The sequence below is a fragment of the Cladophialophora immunda genome, assembly GCF_000835495.1.
Source record: "Cladophialophora immunda strain CBS 83496 unplaced genomic scaffold supercont1.7, whole genome shotgun sequence".
NCBI lineage: Eukaryota > Fungi > Ascomycota > Eurotiomycetes > Chaetothyriales > Herpotrichiellaceae > Cladophialophora > Cladophialophora immunda.
The window spans coordinates 3,546,501-3,561,728 of NW_015622547.1; the positions used below are offsets into that span (position 1 = coordinate 3,546,501).

The following is a 15,228-nucleotide window of genomic DNA, read 5'->3' on the forward strand; positions in this document are numbered from 1 at the left end:
GACGCAGCCTTTGTCAGCTTTTCCATCAACTCAATTACAGACAACTCCCCCGTTCATGCCATGATTGCGTCAATGCCGCCCTGCGAGGGGCAGCCTTGCTGATGGAACGTACTCTTAATCCAGCAACTCACAGCTTCCCGGCGCGTCCTGGGCTGGCATTCGACGAACTTAAACCACTTGTCATCGCGTCGGATACTAGCCGCTGCCTCTACTTCGCTGCCATTGAGATGCGCTTGTGACGAAAAAGGTAACACCTCATCCTTGCTCGTGCATCTGTGTTCGTATTCAACGGTCCCAAGCCTTGCAGTTCGGAGAGCAGAACGTTCAACAAGCAATGATGTTGACAGAATGCCCTTGGTGAGTTTGAACAAAGATATAAACGCATGGACCGTCCCTTCATCAGATCAAAAGGCAATGCAATCAGCTTCCTAAATAACCATCCACCAGGAGAAAAAAATCGAGCCCCGGTACATCCAAAGACTGACAATAGCACAATATAAAATCACTTCACGAATCTACCTACTCTTACACCTTTTACCTCTCAGCCATGTCCAACCAAGAAACAATGCAAGCCATCGTCATCACTGCCTTCGGAGGGCCAGAAGTTTTACAACACAAGACCGTCCCTAAACCCACACCAACGTCGGGCGAGGTGCTCGTGCACGTCAAAGCATTCGGCCTGAACCATGCCGAAATGCACATGCGCAAGGGCGAATGGGACGAATGGAATCCCATCTCCGGGCTCGAATGCGTGGGCACTGTCGAGGCCGATCCCTCGGGCAAGTTCCAGAAGGGCGACAAAGTGGTCGGGGTGATGGGCGGGATGGGCCGAAACCGACCCGGCGGATATGGCGAATTCGTCAACGTCCCCCTCGCGAACGTGGTGAAAATCAAGACCAACCTGCCTTGGGAACAACTCGCCGCGCTGCCCGAGGTGTATTCCACGGCGTATTCGTGCCTCTTCACCGTCCTTGACCTGCACGAGGGCGAGAGGATCCTGATCCGCGGCGCGACAAGCACGATCGGCCAAGCGGCCGTGCACCTCGCCGTGAACGCGGGGGCCAAAGTCACGGCAACCACGAGGCGGCGGGAGCGGTTCGAGATGCTGAAGAAGATGGGTGTCGAGGACGCGATTCTCGAGGAGAACCCGCTCAGCCCGCGATTCGTCCCCGACCGCAAATTCGACAAGACGCTCAATCTGATCGGCAACGTCGCCCTTCTCGACTCCATCCGCCTCACGCGCCCCGGCGGCCGGATGCTCCAGGCAGGGTGGCTCGGCGGCCTCGCGCCGGTCAAGGACTTCAACCCGATGGTCGAGATGGACTCCGGCGTGCACTTCAGCCTGTTCCACAGCAAGGTGGTCGGCACGGAGGATTTCCCGCTGGAGAAGATCCCCTTGCAGGAGATCGCGGACAAGATCGAGCGGGGCGCGTGGGATGCGAAGCCGACGTACGTGTTCGACTACAAGGACATCCAGAAGGCGCACGAGTTGTTGGAAAGCCACAACGCGGGCGGCAAGATTGTGATTAAGCGTTGAGACAATCCTACCTCTGTCCCAAAAGATGAACCAGAACTTCTCACGCGGATAAGGACATAGCGTTAAGTAATAAGTGAATACAGACACATGATTCGATATATCAGAAATGGCTTGTGCAGAGTAGAGCATAGATTCGCGGCAAATATGAAGCACGGGGCGGACAAGGCCCCGTAGATGACATGGCCAAATACCGCAGAAGGGCGTCTAAGTGAGTACAAAGTTATAAAGCGAACAGCCTTGGTGTAACCCCCTGCTCTGATTGCGTACATGTATGTATGGATATATAGGTATGGAGCCGGCTATGCCTGCGGCGTGACCGCGAAGAGCTTGTTGAACATGTTGGTCGGGTCGTACTGGGCCTTGAGCTTCTGCAGGCGCGCATAGTTCTCGCCGAAGATGTCGCGGGATTTCTCGTCGTATTCTGCCCAGGGAGTCTTCTGTTAGTCTCGATATTCGACTACTATCCAAGGGGCCAGGAACGGGAAGAGGAAATGCTGGAAAACACGAGAAACACTCACGATCATAGTTCCCGTAGAGCATGGTGGCGCCCTTCTTGCCCTTGAGGCCGACTCCGCCATCAACGCCCGCGCCGGTCTCCTTGGCCTGATGCTCGAGCTCGGTCTTGAACAGCGCGGTCAGGTCGCGGGCCCACTGGCGACAGGCGGGATCGTGCTCCTCCTTCGTCCAGATCGGGCAGATCATGCCGTTGAGGTGCCAGCCGCGGTTGGCGAAGCTGCCCTCGTCGTGCGCCACGACCTGGTTCGGGTCGTAAACCTCCCAGAGCACGAGGCTGATGCCCGTGTCGTCGTTGCCGTCGGTGAACCGGGTGTACTCGGCCAGCACCTCGGCGACGAACCCCGGCCGGATGGGCATGGTGAAGGACGTGCCCTTCATGCTCGCGCGCAGTCCGATCGGCGGCGCCAGCACCGTGTTGATGACCGGGTACGCCACCATGGCGGTCGTGTCCACCACGGGCCCGATGTCGTACAGCGCCTTGTACTTCTCCTTGGCCTCGGCCTCGCTGCCGAAGTAGATGATGACGGCCAGCAGCATCACCTTGCCCTCGGCCGGTGGAGGTCGAGCGAAGGCGATGCCCCCGGCGCCGCGGCCGGCGACTTTGGTCTTCCCATGCGCGTCCGGGGTGTACAGGTCGTTGGTAGCGGTGACGACCTTCTCAATGATCTCCGGCGCGGGTGGGTAGATGAGCATACCAGCAAAGACGTCCCCCTGGTCGTAGGCTTTGAGGACGAACTCGGTCACCACGCCAAAGTTCTGTCCTGCCCCTTGCAGGGCCCAGAACAGGTCCGGGTTCTCCTTCTCACTGGCCTTCTTGATCTCTCCTGTCGCGAGCACGATCGTGCACTCCACCAGGTTATCAATCACCAACCCCTTCTGGCCCGAGAGCCATCCGTAGCCACCTCCCAGCGTCAGCCCGCCGACTCCCGTATCCGCGACCGTGCCACCAACAGTCGCCAGGCCATGCTTCACGCCGGCCTGGTCCACGTCGCCCCACGCAGCGCCGCCTTGAATGATGAACAATTTCTTGTCCAGGTCGACGTCGACGTGCCTCATCTTGGAGTTCAGGTCAATCAGCAACCCGCCATTTGTGCTGCTGACGCCGGCAGTCGAATGGCCGCCGCCCTTGACGGCAAGGTCAATGCCCTGGTCAGTGGCATACTTGACCACGCTGGCGACTTCGTCTGCGTTGGTGGGGACGACGACAACTCCCGCTGGTTTCTGGGCGGCGCTAGACCAGCGTTTTATCGAGGCCGAGTAAGCGTCGTCCTGGGGAGTGAGGACTGTGGCCTTGGTCGATGATAGCAGAGACTTGAGACTCGAGATATCGTCGTTGGTGATGCTCCGCTTGGAGGACTGTGTGATGGAGCCCATGATAACTCAGTGCCAACCCGCTATGCGATGGATCTATGTGTGGGTAGTTGTATAGCGGAGGAGCAACAACAGATCAGTTCTAATCTAGCGCCAGCCACAGTCACCGATCGACGTCAAGAGGGCTCTATCAGAAGGAATAAAATGTTGTCCCCTCAGCCGATAGCGGAGCACAGCCAGAACGACCAGCAGAGAGTTAGATATATATACTCGTCGCCGCCAGCACCTAAGCGGCTAGGTATATAGACTTCTCACTCAGGCCCGTCGAGCAAAGTGATCCCTGGGTGGACTGACACCCAATGGGCGCAGCGAGGTCCCCATTACCTGCTCGTTCGGCCGGAGGGGGGGATGGTGTTGGCAACGCTCATCTCCAACTTGCCAATCTCGTGGGGCTGCCATCAGCCTTGGTTTTCTTGCCATGCTACCGTGGAAGCCTCATGATGACTCGGTCGCCTCCTCGTATCGTTCGCCGTGGTTGATGCTGGGGACATTAGTAATGTTCAAGCATGTTGGTTACGAATACGTGGAACACACAGACTCTTGGAATCCAGGCAGGCAGCAGTATAGCCAGCATTCATCATGTTGCTCAGGAGTCAAGACAGCCTCCCCCACCTCTTCCTTCTTCGTCGACCCCGCTGTGGGCTGCCGAGTCAGCTTGGGAACCACGGCGAAGGGCTCGTGCCTCGGTGCCAGGGATATGATCACCAAAGCCTAACACTGCCCAGGTAATGTGACTAGTAAGCCCACTCGCCACAGACGAACAAATGGTGTAGAATCGAGGACAATGAAGCTCAGACCAAAGGAAAGGCTGGTGGCTGAATGTACGTGACTGGCTTCTCGAGGCAGAGCAGTCAGTCAGTCTATACGAGAATCTGACACTTGTCTGAAAACGTTGTTGATGTCACCAAAGCAAAGGGAAGAGTAAAATACTCCGGAACTCGGGTCGGTCATGTATCCTGATGGTGTGGCATTCTGGTGCAACGGATGTCAATGATCCATGGGTGACTACCGGGGTATATAGCCCTATATTCCTCCTCCACCTGGGTATCCTCTTTCGGGACCTCAATTGTAATTCTGCTTCATAGTAGCTAGGAGGCTCTTCTCGTTGCCAACCTGAGGATCGTCGAGTTCAGGAATCCGCCCTTCACGTTCAGCTCGGTCCATTGCATCTGGATCGTCAACATTGACCCCGGCCACTTCGGCCTCCACTTGTCGAATGGGACCCTTGAACCATTTTCTAGCCCACAAGAACCAACTGGCTAGACACCAGACGGCAATAATACCCACCGCCACCGGAGTGTAATTGAGCGTTTGCGAATTGACAGGGTTGAGCTCGGGCAAGCAGAAGACCACCGTGATGAAACCGATCCACAGGCACGCAATCAGTGCCACAGGTCGTGAGGCCCATCGGAGATTGAAAGGTCCATGAATAAAGCCCTGAGGATTGATCATGCCGATCAAGATGGGAAGCCCATATGATAGATAGAGACCGATTGTTGCGATCGAAGTTGCCGCAGCAAATGCCACAGATGATCCGAGGCTGGGGACTGCCAGAAGGAAAGCCAGTGCTGCCGCGAGCCAGATGGTTCGGATGGGACTTCGAAATCGTGCGTCCACCTTATGGAAGAAGTGGGGGATGCCGCCATCACGAGCAAAGCTGAACATCATTCGTGAGTTCGAGGTCAAGCTGAACAGACCACAGTGCCAGACGCAGATTATGATCAGGACGAAGAGCACAATGGCGCTAGTTTTGCCAAACACATCGACCAGGATTTGAAGAACCGGTTGCCCGTACACCGAGCCGATTGTGGCCTGAAAATCCTGGATGCTGAACAGAAGACAGAGGATGAGAAACCAGCCAAAGAGAGCTGAGCAGCCAATCGACATGAGAACCCCGATAGGCGCCGACCAGGACGCATTCTGGGTTTCTTCGGACAGATGCGCACTAGATACAAGTCAACAGGTGAAATTTCTCGATTCATCAGGTATGGGCGCACCTAGCATCAAACCCGGTAATTGTGTACTGTGACATCAGGATACCAATGCAGGCGACGTAGGCTGAAGATGCCCTAACCGACCAGCCTGGATCACCAGTACCATCGTAGAACGTGGCAAACACAAATTTGGCAGACTGATGATGGGGAGCCTTAGCGACAACCGCGACCGCAAAACTGAAGACGCCTAAGGAGTGTAGAATTATGGAGGTGTTGTTCAAATAGCGCAAAATGTGTACGCCAAAGGAGTTGACTATGCCGTGCGAGGTCAAAAGCGCCGCATAGATTCCCAAGGTTCTGCCTGCCGTTGGTTCGTAGCCATTGATACTGGCCAGGGTGGAAATAAGACCTGCACAGCCAAAGGTGATACCGGTGGTGACGGCAACTTGGCCCAGCAGATTGAACCACCCTGTAACCCAACTGGCAAACGGAGCCCATGCCTTGGGGGCCAGGATTGCAGCCCAGAAATATGGGCCTCCAGCGCTCGGTATCGCAGACACAATTTCAGCCATTCCCAAGCCGACGAACATGGTGAAGAATGAGACAACAATCCAACCACAAGACATGACACCCGGCCCACCAGTGTTCAATCCGTAGCTGAACAAAGTCGTTATACCGGTGATGACCGAAATGATGGAGAAAGAGACACCGAAATTGTGAATCAACGACCAGTCGCGCTTCAATTCTTGCTTGTAGCCCAACTCGCGCAGGCGACCTTCATCCTTGGACATGCTGCGAGTAGCAGCACCCGCATTCTCGGTATCCGCCATGTTAGGTGCTCTGGCGGTTCGCTGTTAGGCAGAGATAGTCCTCGATTTCGTCGTATTTCTGAAGAATGCGGGGGCGGGGCTTCTAACAATAATCGGGCCTGCGTTGGCAAAACCGCTTGGAGAGAAAAGGTCGCCCAGGGACAAGCTCCCTCAGCAAGTTGATCAGGTTCAGGACTCCAGCATGTGGCAGACGCCATTGTCTTTATAACCCACATCTCAGGCGATAGCTGGCACCCAGGGTTGCAGACGATCGTAGGGTCCTTAGCTCACTGATAACAATCCACCCAGCCAGAGCCCATGGTCGAAGATAAAGAGTTGGCACCCCTGTCAAGCCCCGGAGAGACGATCCCTTTTGAGGGATGAGCACGCGAGGTGCTCCATTGATTCCCCTTCGTCATCCAACTTTATCACGAGGGAGAAAAGGCACTTTCCAACTTCTGGATATCCAAGATTGACCTGCATGCTCACCACGTGTGCTTTTGCCCATCCTGCCCAGCGGCGACCAACAATAACGGAGGAAATCATCAACGATACAGCCCAGTGGTGGCGGATTCGGTCAAAGATAGGCTGGAGGCTACCCCCTTCATTGTGCGCGTGGGCGGGTCTGTGCCCCCAGTCCGTTGGCACAAATCGACAGCTGGGTAAAGCCCGATCATCGTCCGATGGAACTGTGTCATGTAATGGTCTTGCTTTCCTTGGCTGATCACCACCAAAAGCTCACAGATATTCCCATCGAACTGCTCCGCACATAGTGCCACCACCCGATAGGTATATAGAGCGCCTGGCCAGCCTCGAGAATACACTCGACGTAGGGTACCTGACTAATCCCGGGGTAAACCTCGTCCCAGTCTTCGAGGGGAGACAATTCCATGGCGGCGATATCAACTTGCGAAGTGTTTGACATGTCAATTGTTTCACTGCGCTGCTCTCCATCATTTACAGCAACATTCGTACCGTCTGCTTTTCCGGTAGAGAATACATGAGGAGCAGGCTCGTCTTCACGTCTAGGCAGTAATACTTTGCTGTGTTGTGGCGAATAGAGTCTCACGTATTTTCTGCCGACAACCTGGCACAGGATATTGTGGTACGGATCGTGATGGAGTGGTGAGATCGTCCATGCAGGGCCAAACCAGATATTAGTCTGGACGTCGTTGTCAGGTCCCAGATCATCAACATCGTCATTGTCGGACGGCCCGGGGAATGTAGGGATGGTCTTAGGATGACTTGTCTTCTTCACTCCCTCTCTTGCCTTGCTCAAGGCCACTGGCGTGTTGGGTTCAGCGGGCGGAGCATCCAGGTAGCAATAGTCTGGGGTTGCAATGTCGTTTCGAAGAGCTGGAATCTGTTTGAAAAGATCGTGCTGCGCTAAATAGCCTGTCTGGATGTTACTGCTAGGAACTTTGCTAGATCCATCATCCGACGACTGCAATAAGTAGAGACTTAGAAAGTCTTTGAAGGGCACAATCTTCTGGCTCCAATCGTCGTCAGTGTAGCTCCGCCCAACTTCGATCGGGACGAGGCGTCGGCCGCCAATGGTGGCGTCGAGCCAAAAGGAAGTACGCTGCCATTTCTCGAGAGCTGGCCAATGATTTATGGTATTTGTCAGGACCGCAGGTTTCCGTGTCTGATGAATGTGATGGGAGAACTTTGTGAGGCTTGGCCGATCCATATGCATTACAGGAAATTCAATGGTAGGTATAGAGACGCTGTCTGCAGATAGGAGGTCGTTGGGAAGTTCACCGGACCCAGAGTTACCGTTGACTCGCCTTCTCTTTCGTGGACGTCCCTTGTCTTCCTCATCACTTACACTGGCAGCTTGTAATCTGGCCAAGATATTGTGAATCATCTGTTCTCGTCCCAGGCCTCCAGCCATGATTAACGACATGTCTAGTATGGACACAATCTCGTCGAGATGGATTTTCAGGGACTCAGATAGCCTCGAATCTTCCAGGGCTGGAGAGGTGAGGCCAAGCAATTTCAACACTTTAACGATACTGGCATCAGTGTAGAGGCGGAACCAACAGGGCTGGACATCCTTGAAGGGAAAAGTATGGAGCTTTTGGTCCGCCAGGCTGAAGAGTTCGTCAGTTTGATCGAGGATGCTCTTGCCCATGCTGTCTGGGAAACATTTGTGAATAGGGTCATCTGGGCCGCAATGCTGCAGCCGATCTGCTATAGAACGCCAGAAGGTGCCGTCTCCGTATTCGGACATGGGAGCTGGAGAGGCCTCGAGCGGCAAAGGCAAACTCGATGGGAATAGTGGATGGCGCTGGTGAGGAGGACGAGAAGGAGGGTGAGAGGAATGCTGCAGGGGAAAGAAGCGATTGGCTGGTGGAGGGTGTAAGTGATGGCGGTGGGCGCAGCCACGAAGCCATGGACCATGAATCACCATCGCTGCCCGCATGGCTGGTGCTGGTGGACGGGCTTGGCGCCATCTCGAAGTGAGGCAAAGCTCAAAGGGTGCAGCAAGACGCGACGTTCCCACTTTCTGCCTGCCATCTTCCACCTTCTTCACGGCCGCATCCTGGGTGCATGTCTATCACCTTCTGAATCTTCTCCTCTTTTCGCATCACATCCCTTGTGGCCCTTCGACTACTATCACACCTTCGGCCCTGGCACTCCAGGCCACTTGTTGGTTCCCGTGTCCCTGCCAGGCTCTATCACCTCCGCCTCATTTCTACGCCTGGGCTTGTGTCCTGCCTGCGAACTAGGTCTCTCCCGCGGCTCTTGACCACTGAATCACAGTCGCGACTTACCTGGATCGTCGTCCGGACTTCTTTGCAGGCTCCAGTCCACCATGGCGGACGTTTCGTCTACCCGGCTCTATCTGGGCAATCTTGCGCGCAACAGTATGCTCACCTTTATCCGTTCTCCCTCTTTTGGTCTCCCTGGACAATATTGCTTGCTTGGAGGGTAGCTGAACCCTGAATGTTGACTCCTGGACCCGCTCACCACTTGTGCCGGGACTGCGCCAGTCGCTGACTCTCAGTTTCTCCCTTCCAGTCACCAAACAGGACATTGAGGAGCACTTTGGCAATCATGGCACCGGCTCTATTAAAGAGATCAAGCTCATGAACGGCTTTGGTTTTATTGAATACGAGGACGCCATGGATGCGAGAGATGTTGTTCCAGGTAAGTCCTCTTTGCACAGAGAACGGTTCAAATGCGCTAACTTTCTCACAGCGTTCCGTATGACCTACCTCTCCCTGCTATCCTCGTCTCCCAAGGCTTTTCCTGACACGGACTACAGACGGAACCATGTTCAAGGGCGAGCGTCTCACTGTGCAGTTTGCTCGAGGCCCACGCCGGAAAGATGATTTTGCTGGTCCTTCGGATCGCAACGTCCCTCGGCCACGTCGCACCATCTATCGCATGCAGATTACTGGACTGCAGCCGGATACTAGTTGGCAGGTTAGAATTCCCATTCTGCTACACCTTCGCACAATCGTGCCTCTGGAGGAGGCATTGCCTAGGAGATTTCCATCTATCTCGATTCTTGGTGCCTTTGTACTTGGATCTGGCAGACATCTCATTATGCGTGCGCATGTTCGAAGAAGTCGAGTCTCGAGCTTGACGGCCCTCTATACCTTGGCTGATCGGGCCGACCTCATTCGGCTTTGTACCTCGCCGCATCCCTCCACACTCGGCCTCCCCTAAGTACGGAGAAACCTGCTCACCAGTTTCCAGGACCTCAAGGACTTCGCGCGGAGCTCGGGCCAATTGGACGTCGTATACTCTGAGACTGGTCGTGACCGCGATGGCAAAGGGTAATTTCAATATTCTTTCTCTTCCTGCATCTGCTCACCATTTCCCCAAGGTTCGTGGAGTTCGAAACCTCTTCCGATCTCAAGACTGCTGTGGAGAAGCTAGATGGACAGACATTTAAGGGAGCGACTGTCCACTGCACACTCGATGTATGTATTACTTGCAATGGTTGCTCGCAAGGTGTCCTAACCGACGGGGCTAGATCCAGGAGGAAAGACCGGACAATCGCAGTTACCGACAGAGATCCCCGCCCAGAGGCCGATACGGACCCGCGGATGACTACGATCGCCGTGGCCCTCCTCCACGAGGATGGAGCCCGCGAGGCTATCGTGAGCGCTCGCCTGGACGTCGCCCACCTATTGATGACTACTACGACCGAGGCTATGGAAGGCGCACTCCACCACGGGACTACGGACCACCACCACCGAGGAGATACGATCCTGACCCATATGACCCTCGCGGACCGCCACCACCACCTATTCGCGGCTATGGAGATCCATATGCGCGAGGTGGTGACCCGTATGGTCGGCCCCGAAGCCCTCCACGCTATGGCTATTCAGGCGGCTATGGTGGCTATGACGACCGACGATATTAGAGGCATTCCGAGGATCTCTAACGACTAACCACTCAGACTCAGGGAAGGCCAGAACAAGCAGTTCGGTGTTCTCGCTTCGATAAACGGATGAGGCCATAACTAAGCAGGCGCCACAGGAAAGTTTGTAAGCCACGGGTGATCGCTTGTTCTGTCTTTGGCGAATCCGGACGGCCGCTGCACGAAGGATTGTCACAACATTTTTGTTTCGGTGTTTTCAGTTGCAACTTCAGTGCTTGCTCTATGGAAAGGATCTCAAAGCCGGATTGGTTCAACTTCTCTGCATGGACTCTTCTGTAACGGGCAGGACATCCTTTACTGTTGCGGGCCCTCATGACAGAGGTACGACATACAAAAGCATTTTTGATTCCCGAGAGAACTTCAAACTCTTCAAGGTCATAGTCTGGACGTCTCCTGCGTGGCTCTAAAACGGACCAAAGCATCTTGCCACTCTCAACCTTGTTTTTCCCAGCACTGGTTTGGAGCTGGCCATCAATTGGGAAACATATCAGTTCATGGTCTACGTGTCCTCCGGCTAACCTCTGAATCTCCCAAGTTCTTGTCCGTACGTCTCCAAGCTTCCGCGAGGTAATCGACTTGCTCCATCTGGCTCTAAAGGCGTGTGGTTGAGAGGATCCCAGGCTCCCGATCCCCATTAGGCACCTGTCATTACCATGCTTTGCAGCTGGAGGAAAGCTCCTTGGTCTGTTGCAAATTTCCTTTGAATTCGTCGTCCAAGATTCTAGAAGCCGGACGATCCATTGTCAGGGACTGGGTAAGTTCGCACTGTGTTTCGCCTCCTGGGCGAAGCAACCACCTCTGTCTTGCTCGATCTCGACACTTCGTAGTCCTAAGGACATTCATTCACGCTTGAAGGCACTTCTTGCCATGGCCGCTGGCCTGTGACACACGTGGCAGGATTTCGTCCTGATCCTGCAGCGTCAAACATGATAAATGATGACTCCCATCATTGTAGCCGGACAGCTTGCAGTGTTGGTTCTATGCGAGCAACCTGGATTTTTATCCTGCTGGTGGCAGCGACTCCTCGCCCCGCCATTGTAATTTGCAGGCATCCGGAATGACCAGCGCAATGGCAGCTTTTTCGTCAGAGTCCGAAAGTTATGATATAGATGGTAGTCTGTCTCCCAAATGGAGTGTTTGTGTTTCATGGGGTCCATCATTTTTGGTCTATTGAATTTTTCGAGCTTCTTGCATAATGCGGTGGTATCGTGGGCATCGTCAGAGTCATCATCTTCATGAACAAAACATTCACGTCCTTCTTCCAAAGAATTTCTTCCTCAAGCCCTGTGACTTGGCGGCGTCCTTGGCCCTGGCCTGTTCTTCTGGGAGGTCCTTTTCCTTTTCCTTTTCCTTCTGTTTGCCCCTGCTGGTCTCCGACGCAGCGGGTGCTGTGGTTGGTCGCGTCCCGGGTCCTCCTATTATTGATGAAGGGGGCGTAGGTCGGACGGGAAGGGCAGTCAAGCCGGGTGAGCCTCCTTCTTGGTGTTGAGATTGGGGTTGTGGCTGTGATTGCTGCTGTAGTTGAGTCGCGATATGTGGTGGTTGGGCGAGCATGGGCGCTACAGGCGAAGTGGGCTGTTGATAGCTCGTCATGGTGGACGTGGGAATGGGAAGGGAGTCGCTGGGCGTGGGACGGTGACCTCTCGTCGAAGCAGTAGAAGCAGAAGCTGGAGTGGCGGCGGCAGCAGCAGCTGGAGGAGGGGGTGACGTGGGAGAGGCAACAGCACCGACCGTTTTCGTTTCATCGTCTTCGTCTTCCTCCACCACGTCTTCCATCTCTTCGTCCTCTTGCTCGTCCTCCTCGTCTTCTATGTCATCGAACGACCGTTCCGGGTCACCGTTGTAGACGACCCACCATCCGATCTTCTCCCCCTCCGCGATCTTGTCTCTCAGATCTGCCAGCGCTTCCCACGCTTTATTCGTGAGTCCCGGCCCATCGGCGACAACCTCGTCTAGATTGACACTCAGCGCCGTGGTATCCGCAGGCGAGTTGAAGGGCGCCGGTTTGGACATGGGCAGCGTCGTGGCGCGTTGTTTCTTCTGCGAATTTGGGCCAGAGTCTGCCTCCGTCGGGACATGGTGGTATGCTTTCGCCTGCGCCACCCCAGGCCCGGTCAACCCCATCCCCGGTCCCGCCGCGATCACCACGACCTTGTCCCCCACAAAGGCGTAGGGCTGGCTCACCGCGTAAGGCCCTTCTATGTCGTCCGGATTGTATTGTTCGATAAACTCCAATCTTCTCGTCGACGCCGGGTTCGAATCGGTGTGGTCGAGCTCCTTCATGATGTCCGGGTATATTTCGCGAAAGGAGCGGAGGATCTCTTCGCGCGAGTTGGCGTTCTGGATGTATTCGACGCTGCAGTCGTCGAGGTTGTGCAGGACCGCGTGCACGCGGATGCCCGAGAAGCCTTCGCGCGGCCAGCGGAAGCCATGGACTAGGTAGACGGGCATTTCTTTCCTTTTTTTCCCCACTGAGATGCAAATAAATCTCACTTGCTGCTAAATGGCAGCCCTCTGGAAACGCTGGTCTATGTGCTCGGCAGGAAGGTGTAGCTATGGAATGCGTGGGATTCGGGCGGCCGTGGAAATCGATACAGAGAGGCCAAGCCCCCCGCGAAGATAGCTCTCTTTGTTTTTGTACTTTTTTTCGGCTGAAAGGCAAACGAGGTGCAGCTTAGACATATACACGTAAATGTGGATATGCCAGCATGTTGAGTAGTAGTAGTAGTAGTCGTCGATGTACAGGCATGGTTCAAACCAGTTTTTTGGGGGTGAGCGAAAACAAAATGCAGGCTGCTGCTGTACGGCGCAAGCGGGTTTTTCTCCTTCCCTCGTCCTCTCACAATGATGGTTTGCAGCGCAGGGAAGGACGCGAAATCTGTGTCGCACGAGGTGGCTGCACTGTACAACCCGAGAGCTGCAGCAGCCCGCCAACGCTGGGGCTAAATGTGCAAGATTTACGAGAAATTTGCCAGGGTCGATGGGATCGGACAAAGGACTTCATCGGGCTTCCGCCACGTGCTAAGCTGTGCTACTTGCCGCACCACAGCTTTTTCCCCCTCCTCCTTATTCTCAGCCTCGCCATCAAGCGAATTGACAGAGGGGTCCAATAGAGATGAGTCTAGACAATGCCCACGACTCCGTCTGGCTCGATTCAGGCAATCTTCACATTTCCTACGCGTCCTCATTCTACTGACCTGTCTGAGATAGACGCCCGTTGATGCAGGATCTGACCACCAGGCGAAGTTCAACTTGCCTCAATATCAATTGTGTCCTCGTCAGCGACCAGTCCAGCCTCGGGTTCATGGTTGGCTCATATATCCTCTCGTCCACATTCGGCAAATGAAGCAGAAACAACGCAGCTCGAAACCAGCCAGCTGAGACGTCAAGATTGCGTCCTAGCAGACCTGAAAGGGCCCAGTACTCGCTTCTAGCAGGTGCTCTTAGCCAATGCAGCCCCGAGTCCGCCTCATGCCTCTCTTTTACTTGCAAAAGTCTGTCCACTTCACTCGTCTGGCATTCAGCACCCACGAGATGAATTCAATGGTTCCTGCCATGGTACTTCTTCCAACTCTGCTCGAAGGTCTCTGGGTTTACCGCAAATTTCTTAATGTAGTCCTTCTCCAACTCATGCGCTCTTCTTCCGAGAAGCACGAGGCTGTGGAGCGGAGCGCCCAAGTCAACATCACATAGCTCTTTCAGTGTTCCGCAGGCAAATTGTTGATCATCTGCACCGACTCTGGCGCAGCCGATGGCTAGACTGTCTGCTGCATAGACGTTCTCTTTCTTCTCATCCTCTATTTCCAGCATTTGCTGGGCACACTGCATCACAGTCATGTAGCGTGGAGGCTCGTAAATCTTTCTTCCTCTTGCCATATTCTCGAGTGACTGCTCTTTCACCTTGATATCCAGTAGCATTAAGGTGTGCAAGCCAATGGAGGCATTTTCTCGGATGCGGTCGTAGAAGCTGGCCGGTTTCCAGTTCTCGGTAAAGAAGACCATGGAGACGGTCTGGCCAAAGTTATAGAGCTGTAAGCCGGTTGCACCGATGGCATTGAGAATGGAGGCATTGGGAATGGATTTGACGGGGATGGAGAGCTCCTGGGCCCGAAGGACGAGATCTGTGTGAGTTGTCGCCCTGCAAGACGCATCAGAAGAGGGGCCGATTGTGGTGTTGGAGGTCACCCTACCCGAATGGATCGCCAACAACCAGAAACGCAATGTCTGCCTTGTCCGCCCCTTCCAGGATCTCGTCGCTAGAGGATTCGACCATTTCGCGGTCCGCTACATTCACGGGCCGTCCATAGAATGACTCCTACCTTGACTGTCAGAGAAGAGCCATGTCAGCAAGATATGCGACGAAGTAGTCAGAAGGGAAAGTAACAGAGGGTATAGGTGTCTTATCATACCAACTTATCCTTCCCAACGTGAAGAATGCTGGTGTATGCTTCAAGGTAGACTCTTTCTGCGTGCTTCACTATCTCCAGTCCCTTGACAGTGATATCTGTCTCATCGGCGAGGCCGAGACCGACAAGGTAAAGCATGTTGGCCTATTGTACCGAGTTCCGGCGTGAAGTGATGTGACAGAAGCAACATGAAAGAATGGTTTGCGAAGCACAATAAGTTGAATTGGCGCGGGAAGAAACAATTATTGGTGATGGA

General features: G+C 54.4%; 7 protein-coding genes across 8 annotated transcripts; 2 read left to right on the forward strand and 5 right to left on the reverse strand.

The window, feature by feature from the left end:
- Nucleotides 1–5: 5 nt before the first annotated feature.
- Nucleotides 6–1,635, forward strand: PV07_11920 (uncharacterized protein). Its single transcript, XM_016399396.1, has 2 exons — nt 6–357; nt 448–1,635. The coding sequence occupies exon 2, from the start codon at nt 548–550 to the stop codon at nt 1,535–1,537; it is 990 nt and encodes a 329-aa protein (XP_016243958.1). The 5' UTR covers nt 6–357; nt 448–547; the 3' UTR covers nt 1,538–1,635.
- An 84-nt stretch (nt 1,636–1,719) lies between these two features.
- Nucleotides 1,720–3,578, reverse strand: PV07_11921 (uncharacterized protein). The gene is made up of 2 exons (XM_016399397.1): nt 2,056–3,578; nt 1,720–1,958 (listed from the first exon to the last, which is right to left on the reverse strand). The coding sequence occupies exons 1-2, from the start codon at nt 3,425–3,427 to the stop codon at nt 1,837–1,839; spliced, it is 1,494 nt and encodes a 497-aa protein (XP_016243959.1). The 5' UTR covers nt 3,428–3,578; the 3' UTR covers nt 1,720–1,836.
- Nucleotides 3,579–4,364: 786 nt separating this feature from the next.
- On the reverse strand, nt 4,365–6,478 carry PV07_11922 (uncharacterized protein). Its single transcript, XM_016399398.1, has 2 exons — nt 5,422–6,478; nt 4,365–5,369 (listed from the first exon to the last, which is right to left on the reverse strand). The coding sequence occupies exons 1-2, from the start codon at nt 6,186–6,188 to the stop codon at nt 4,487–4,489; spliced, it is 1,650 nt and encodes a 549-aa protein (XP_016243960.1). The 5' UTR covers nt 6,189–6,478; the 3' UTR covers nt 4,365–4,486.
- A 336-nt stretch (nt 6,479–6,814) lies between these two features.
- Nucleotides 6,815–8,480, reverse strand: PV07_11923 (uncharacterized protein). The gene has a single exon (XM_016399399.1). The coding sequence runs from the start codon at nt 8,398–8,400 to the stop codon at nt 6,892–6,894; it is 1,509 nt and encodes a 502-aa protein (XP_016243961.1). The 5' UTR covers nt 8,401–8,480; the 3' UTR covers nt 6,815–6,891.
- Nucleotides 8,481–8,687: 207 nt separating this feature from the next.
- PV07_11924 lies at nt 8,688–11,521 on the forward strand. 2 transcript variants are annotated; one of them, XM_016399400.1, is made up of 7 exons: nt 8,688–9,037; nt 9,192–9,320; nt 9,372–9,377; nt 9,439–9,599; nt 9,876–9,955; nt 10,006–10,102; nt 10,156–11,521. In XM_016399400.1, the coding sequence occupies exons 1-7, from the start codon at nt 8,986–8,988 to the stop codon at nt 10,546–10,548; spliced, it is 918 nt and encodes a 305-aa protein (XP_016243962.1). In that variant the 5' UTR covers nt 8,688–8,985; the 3' UTR covers nt 10,549–11,521. The 2 variants fall into 2 exon arrangements, with proteins under 2 accessions (XP_016243962.1, XP_016243963.1); XM_016399401.1 differs by having other exon boundaries at nt 8,688–9,320.
- PV07_11925 (uncharacterized protein) lies at nt 10,770–13,528 on the reverse strand. The gene has a single exon (XM_016399402.1). The coding sequence runs from the start codon at nt 13,015–13,017 to the stop codon at nt 11,815–11,817; it is 1,203 nt and encodes a 400-aa protein (XP_016243964.1). The 5' UTR covers nt 13,018–13,528; the 3' UTR covers nt 10,770–11,814.
- A 97-nt stretch (nt 13,529–13,625) lies between these two features.
- Nucleotides 13,626–15,201, reverse strand: PV07_11926 (diphthine synthase). Its single transcript, XM_016399403.1, has 3 exons — nt 14,976–15,201; nt 14,757–14,890; nt 13,626–14,704 (listed from the first exon to the last, which is right to left on the reverse strand). The coding sequence occupies exons 2-3, from the start codon at nt 14,837–14,839 to the stop codon at nt 14,107–14,109; spliced, it is 681 nt and encodes a 226-aa protein (XP_016243965.1). The 5' UTR covers nt 14,840–14,890; nt 14,976–15,201; the 3' UTR covers nt 13,626–14,106.
- Nucleotides 15,202–15,228: the final 27 nt, after the last annotated feature.

What these genes read in the sequence shown, in the direction of transcription:
- PV07_11920 (XM_016399396.1), top strand. Translation starts at nt 548, where the DNA reads ATGTCCAACCAAGAAACAATGCAAGCCATCGTCATCACTGCCTTCGGA.
- PV07_11921 (XM_016399397.1), bottom strand. Translation starts at nt 3,427, where the DNA reads ATGGGCTCCATCACACAGTCCTCCAAGCGGAGCATCACCAACGACGAT. An exon ending in GCTCTACGGGAACTATGATC is followed by an intron (nt 1,959 to 2,055) that starts GTGAGTGTTTCT and finishes CTCCCTGGGCAG; the next exon opens with AATACGACGAGAAATCCCGC.
- PV07_11922 (XM_016399398.1), bottom strand. Translation starts at nt 6,188, where the DNA reads ATGGCGGATACCGAGAATGCGGGTGCTGCTACTCGCAGCATGTCCAAG. An exon ending in ATTACCGGGTTTGATGCTAG is followed by an intron (nt 5,370 to 5,421) that starts GTGCGCCCATAC and finishes ACTTGTATCTAG; the next exon opens with TGCGCATCTGTCCGAAGAAA.
- PV07_11923 (XM_016399399.1), bottom strand. Translation starts at nt 8,400, where the DNA reads ATGTCCGAATACGGAGACGGCACCTTCTGGCGTTCTATAGCAGATCGG.
- PV07_11924 (XM_016399400.1), top strand. Translation starts at nt 8,986, where the DNA reads ATGGCGGACGTTTCGTCTACCCGGCTCTATCTGGGCAATCTTGCGCGC. An exon ending in AGCCGGATACTAGTTGGCAG is followed by an intron (nt 9,600 to 9,875) that starts GTTAGAATTCCC and finishes ACCAGTTTCCAG; the next exon opens with GACCTCAAGGACTTCGCGCG. An exon ending in CTGTCCACTGCACACTCGAT is followed by an intron (nt 10,103 to 10,155) that starts GTATGTATTACT and finishes CGACGGGGCTAG; the next exon opens with ATCCAGGAGGAAAGACCGGA.
- PV07_11925 (XM_016399402.1), bottom strand. Translation starts at nt 13,017, where the DNA reads ATGCCCGTCTACCTAGTCCATGGCTTCCGCTGGCCGCGCGAAGGCTTC.
- PV07_11926 (XM_016399403.1), bottom strand. Translation starts at nt 14,839, where the DNA reads ATGGTCGAATCCTCTAGCGACGAGATCCTGGAAGGGGCGGACAAGGCA. An exon ending in GTTGTTGGCGATCCATTCGG is followed by an intron (nt 14,705 to 14,756) that starts GTAGGGTGACCT and finishes TGCGTCTTGCAG; the next exon opens with GGCGACAACTCACACAGATC.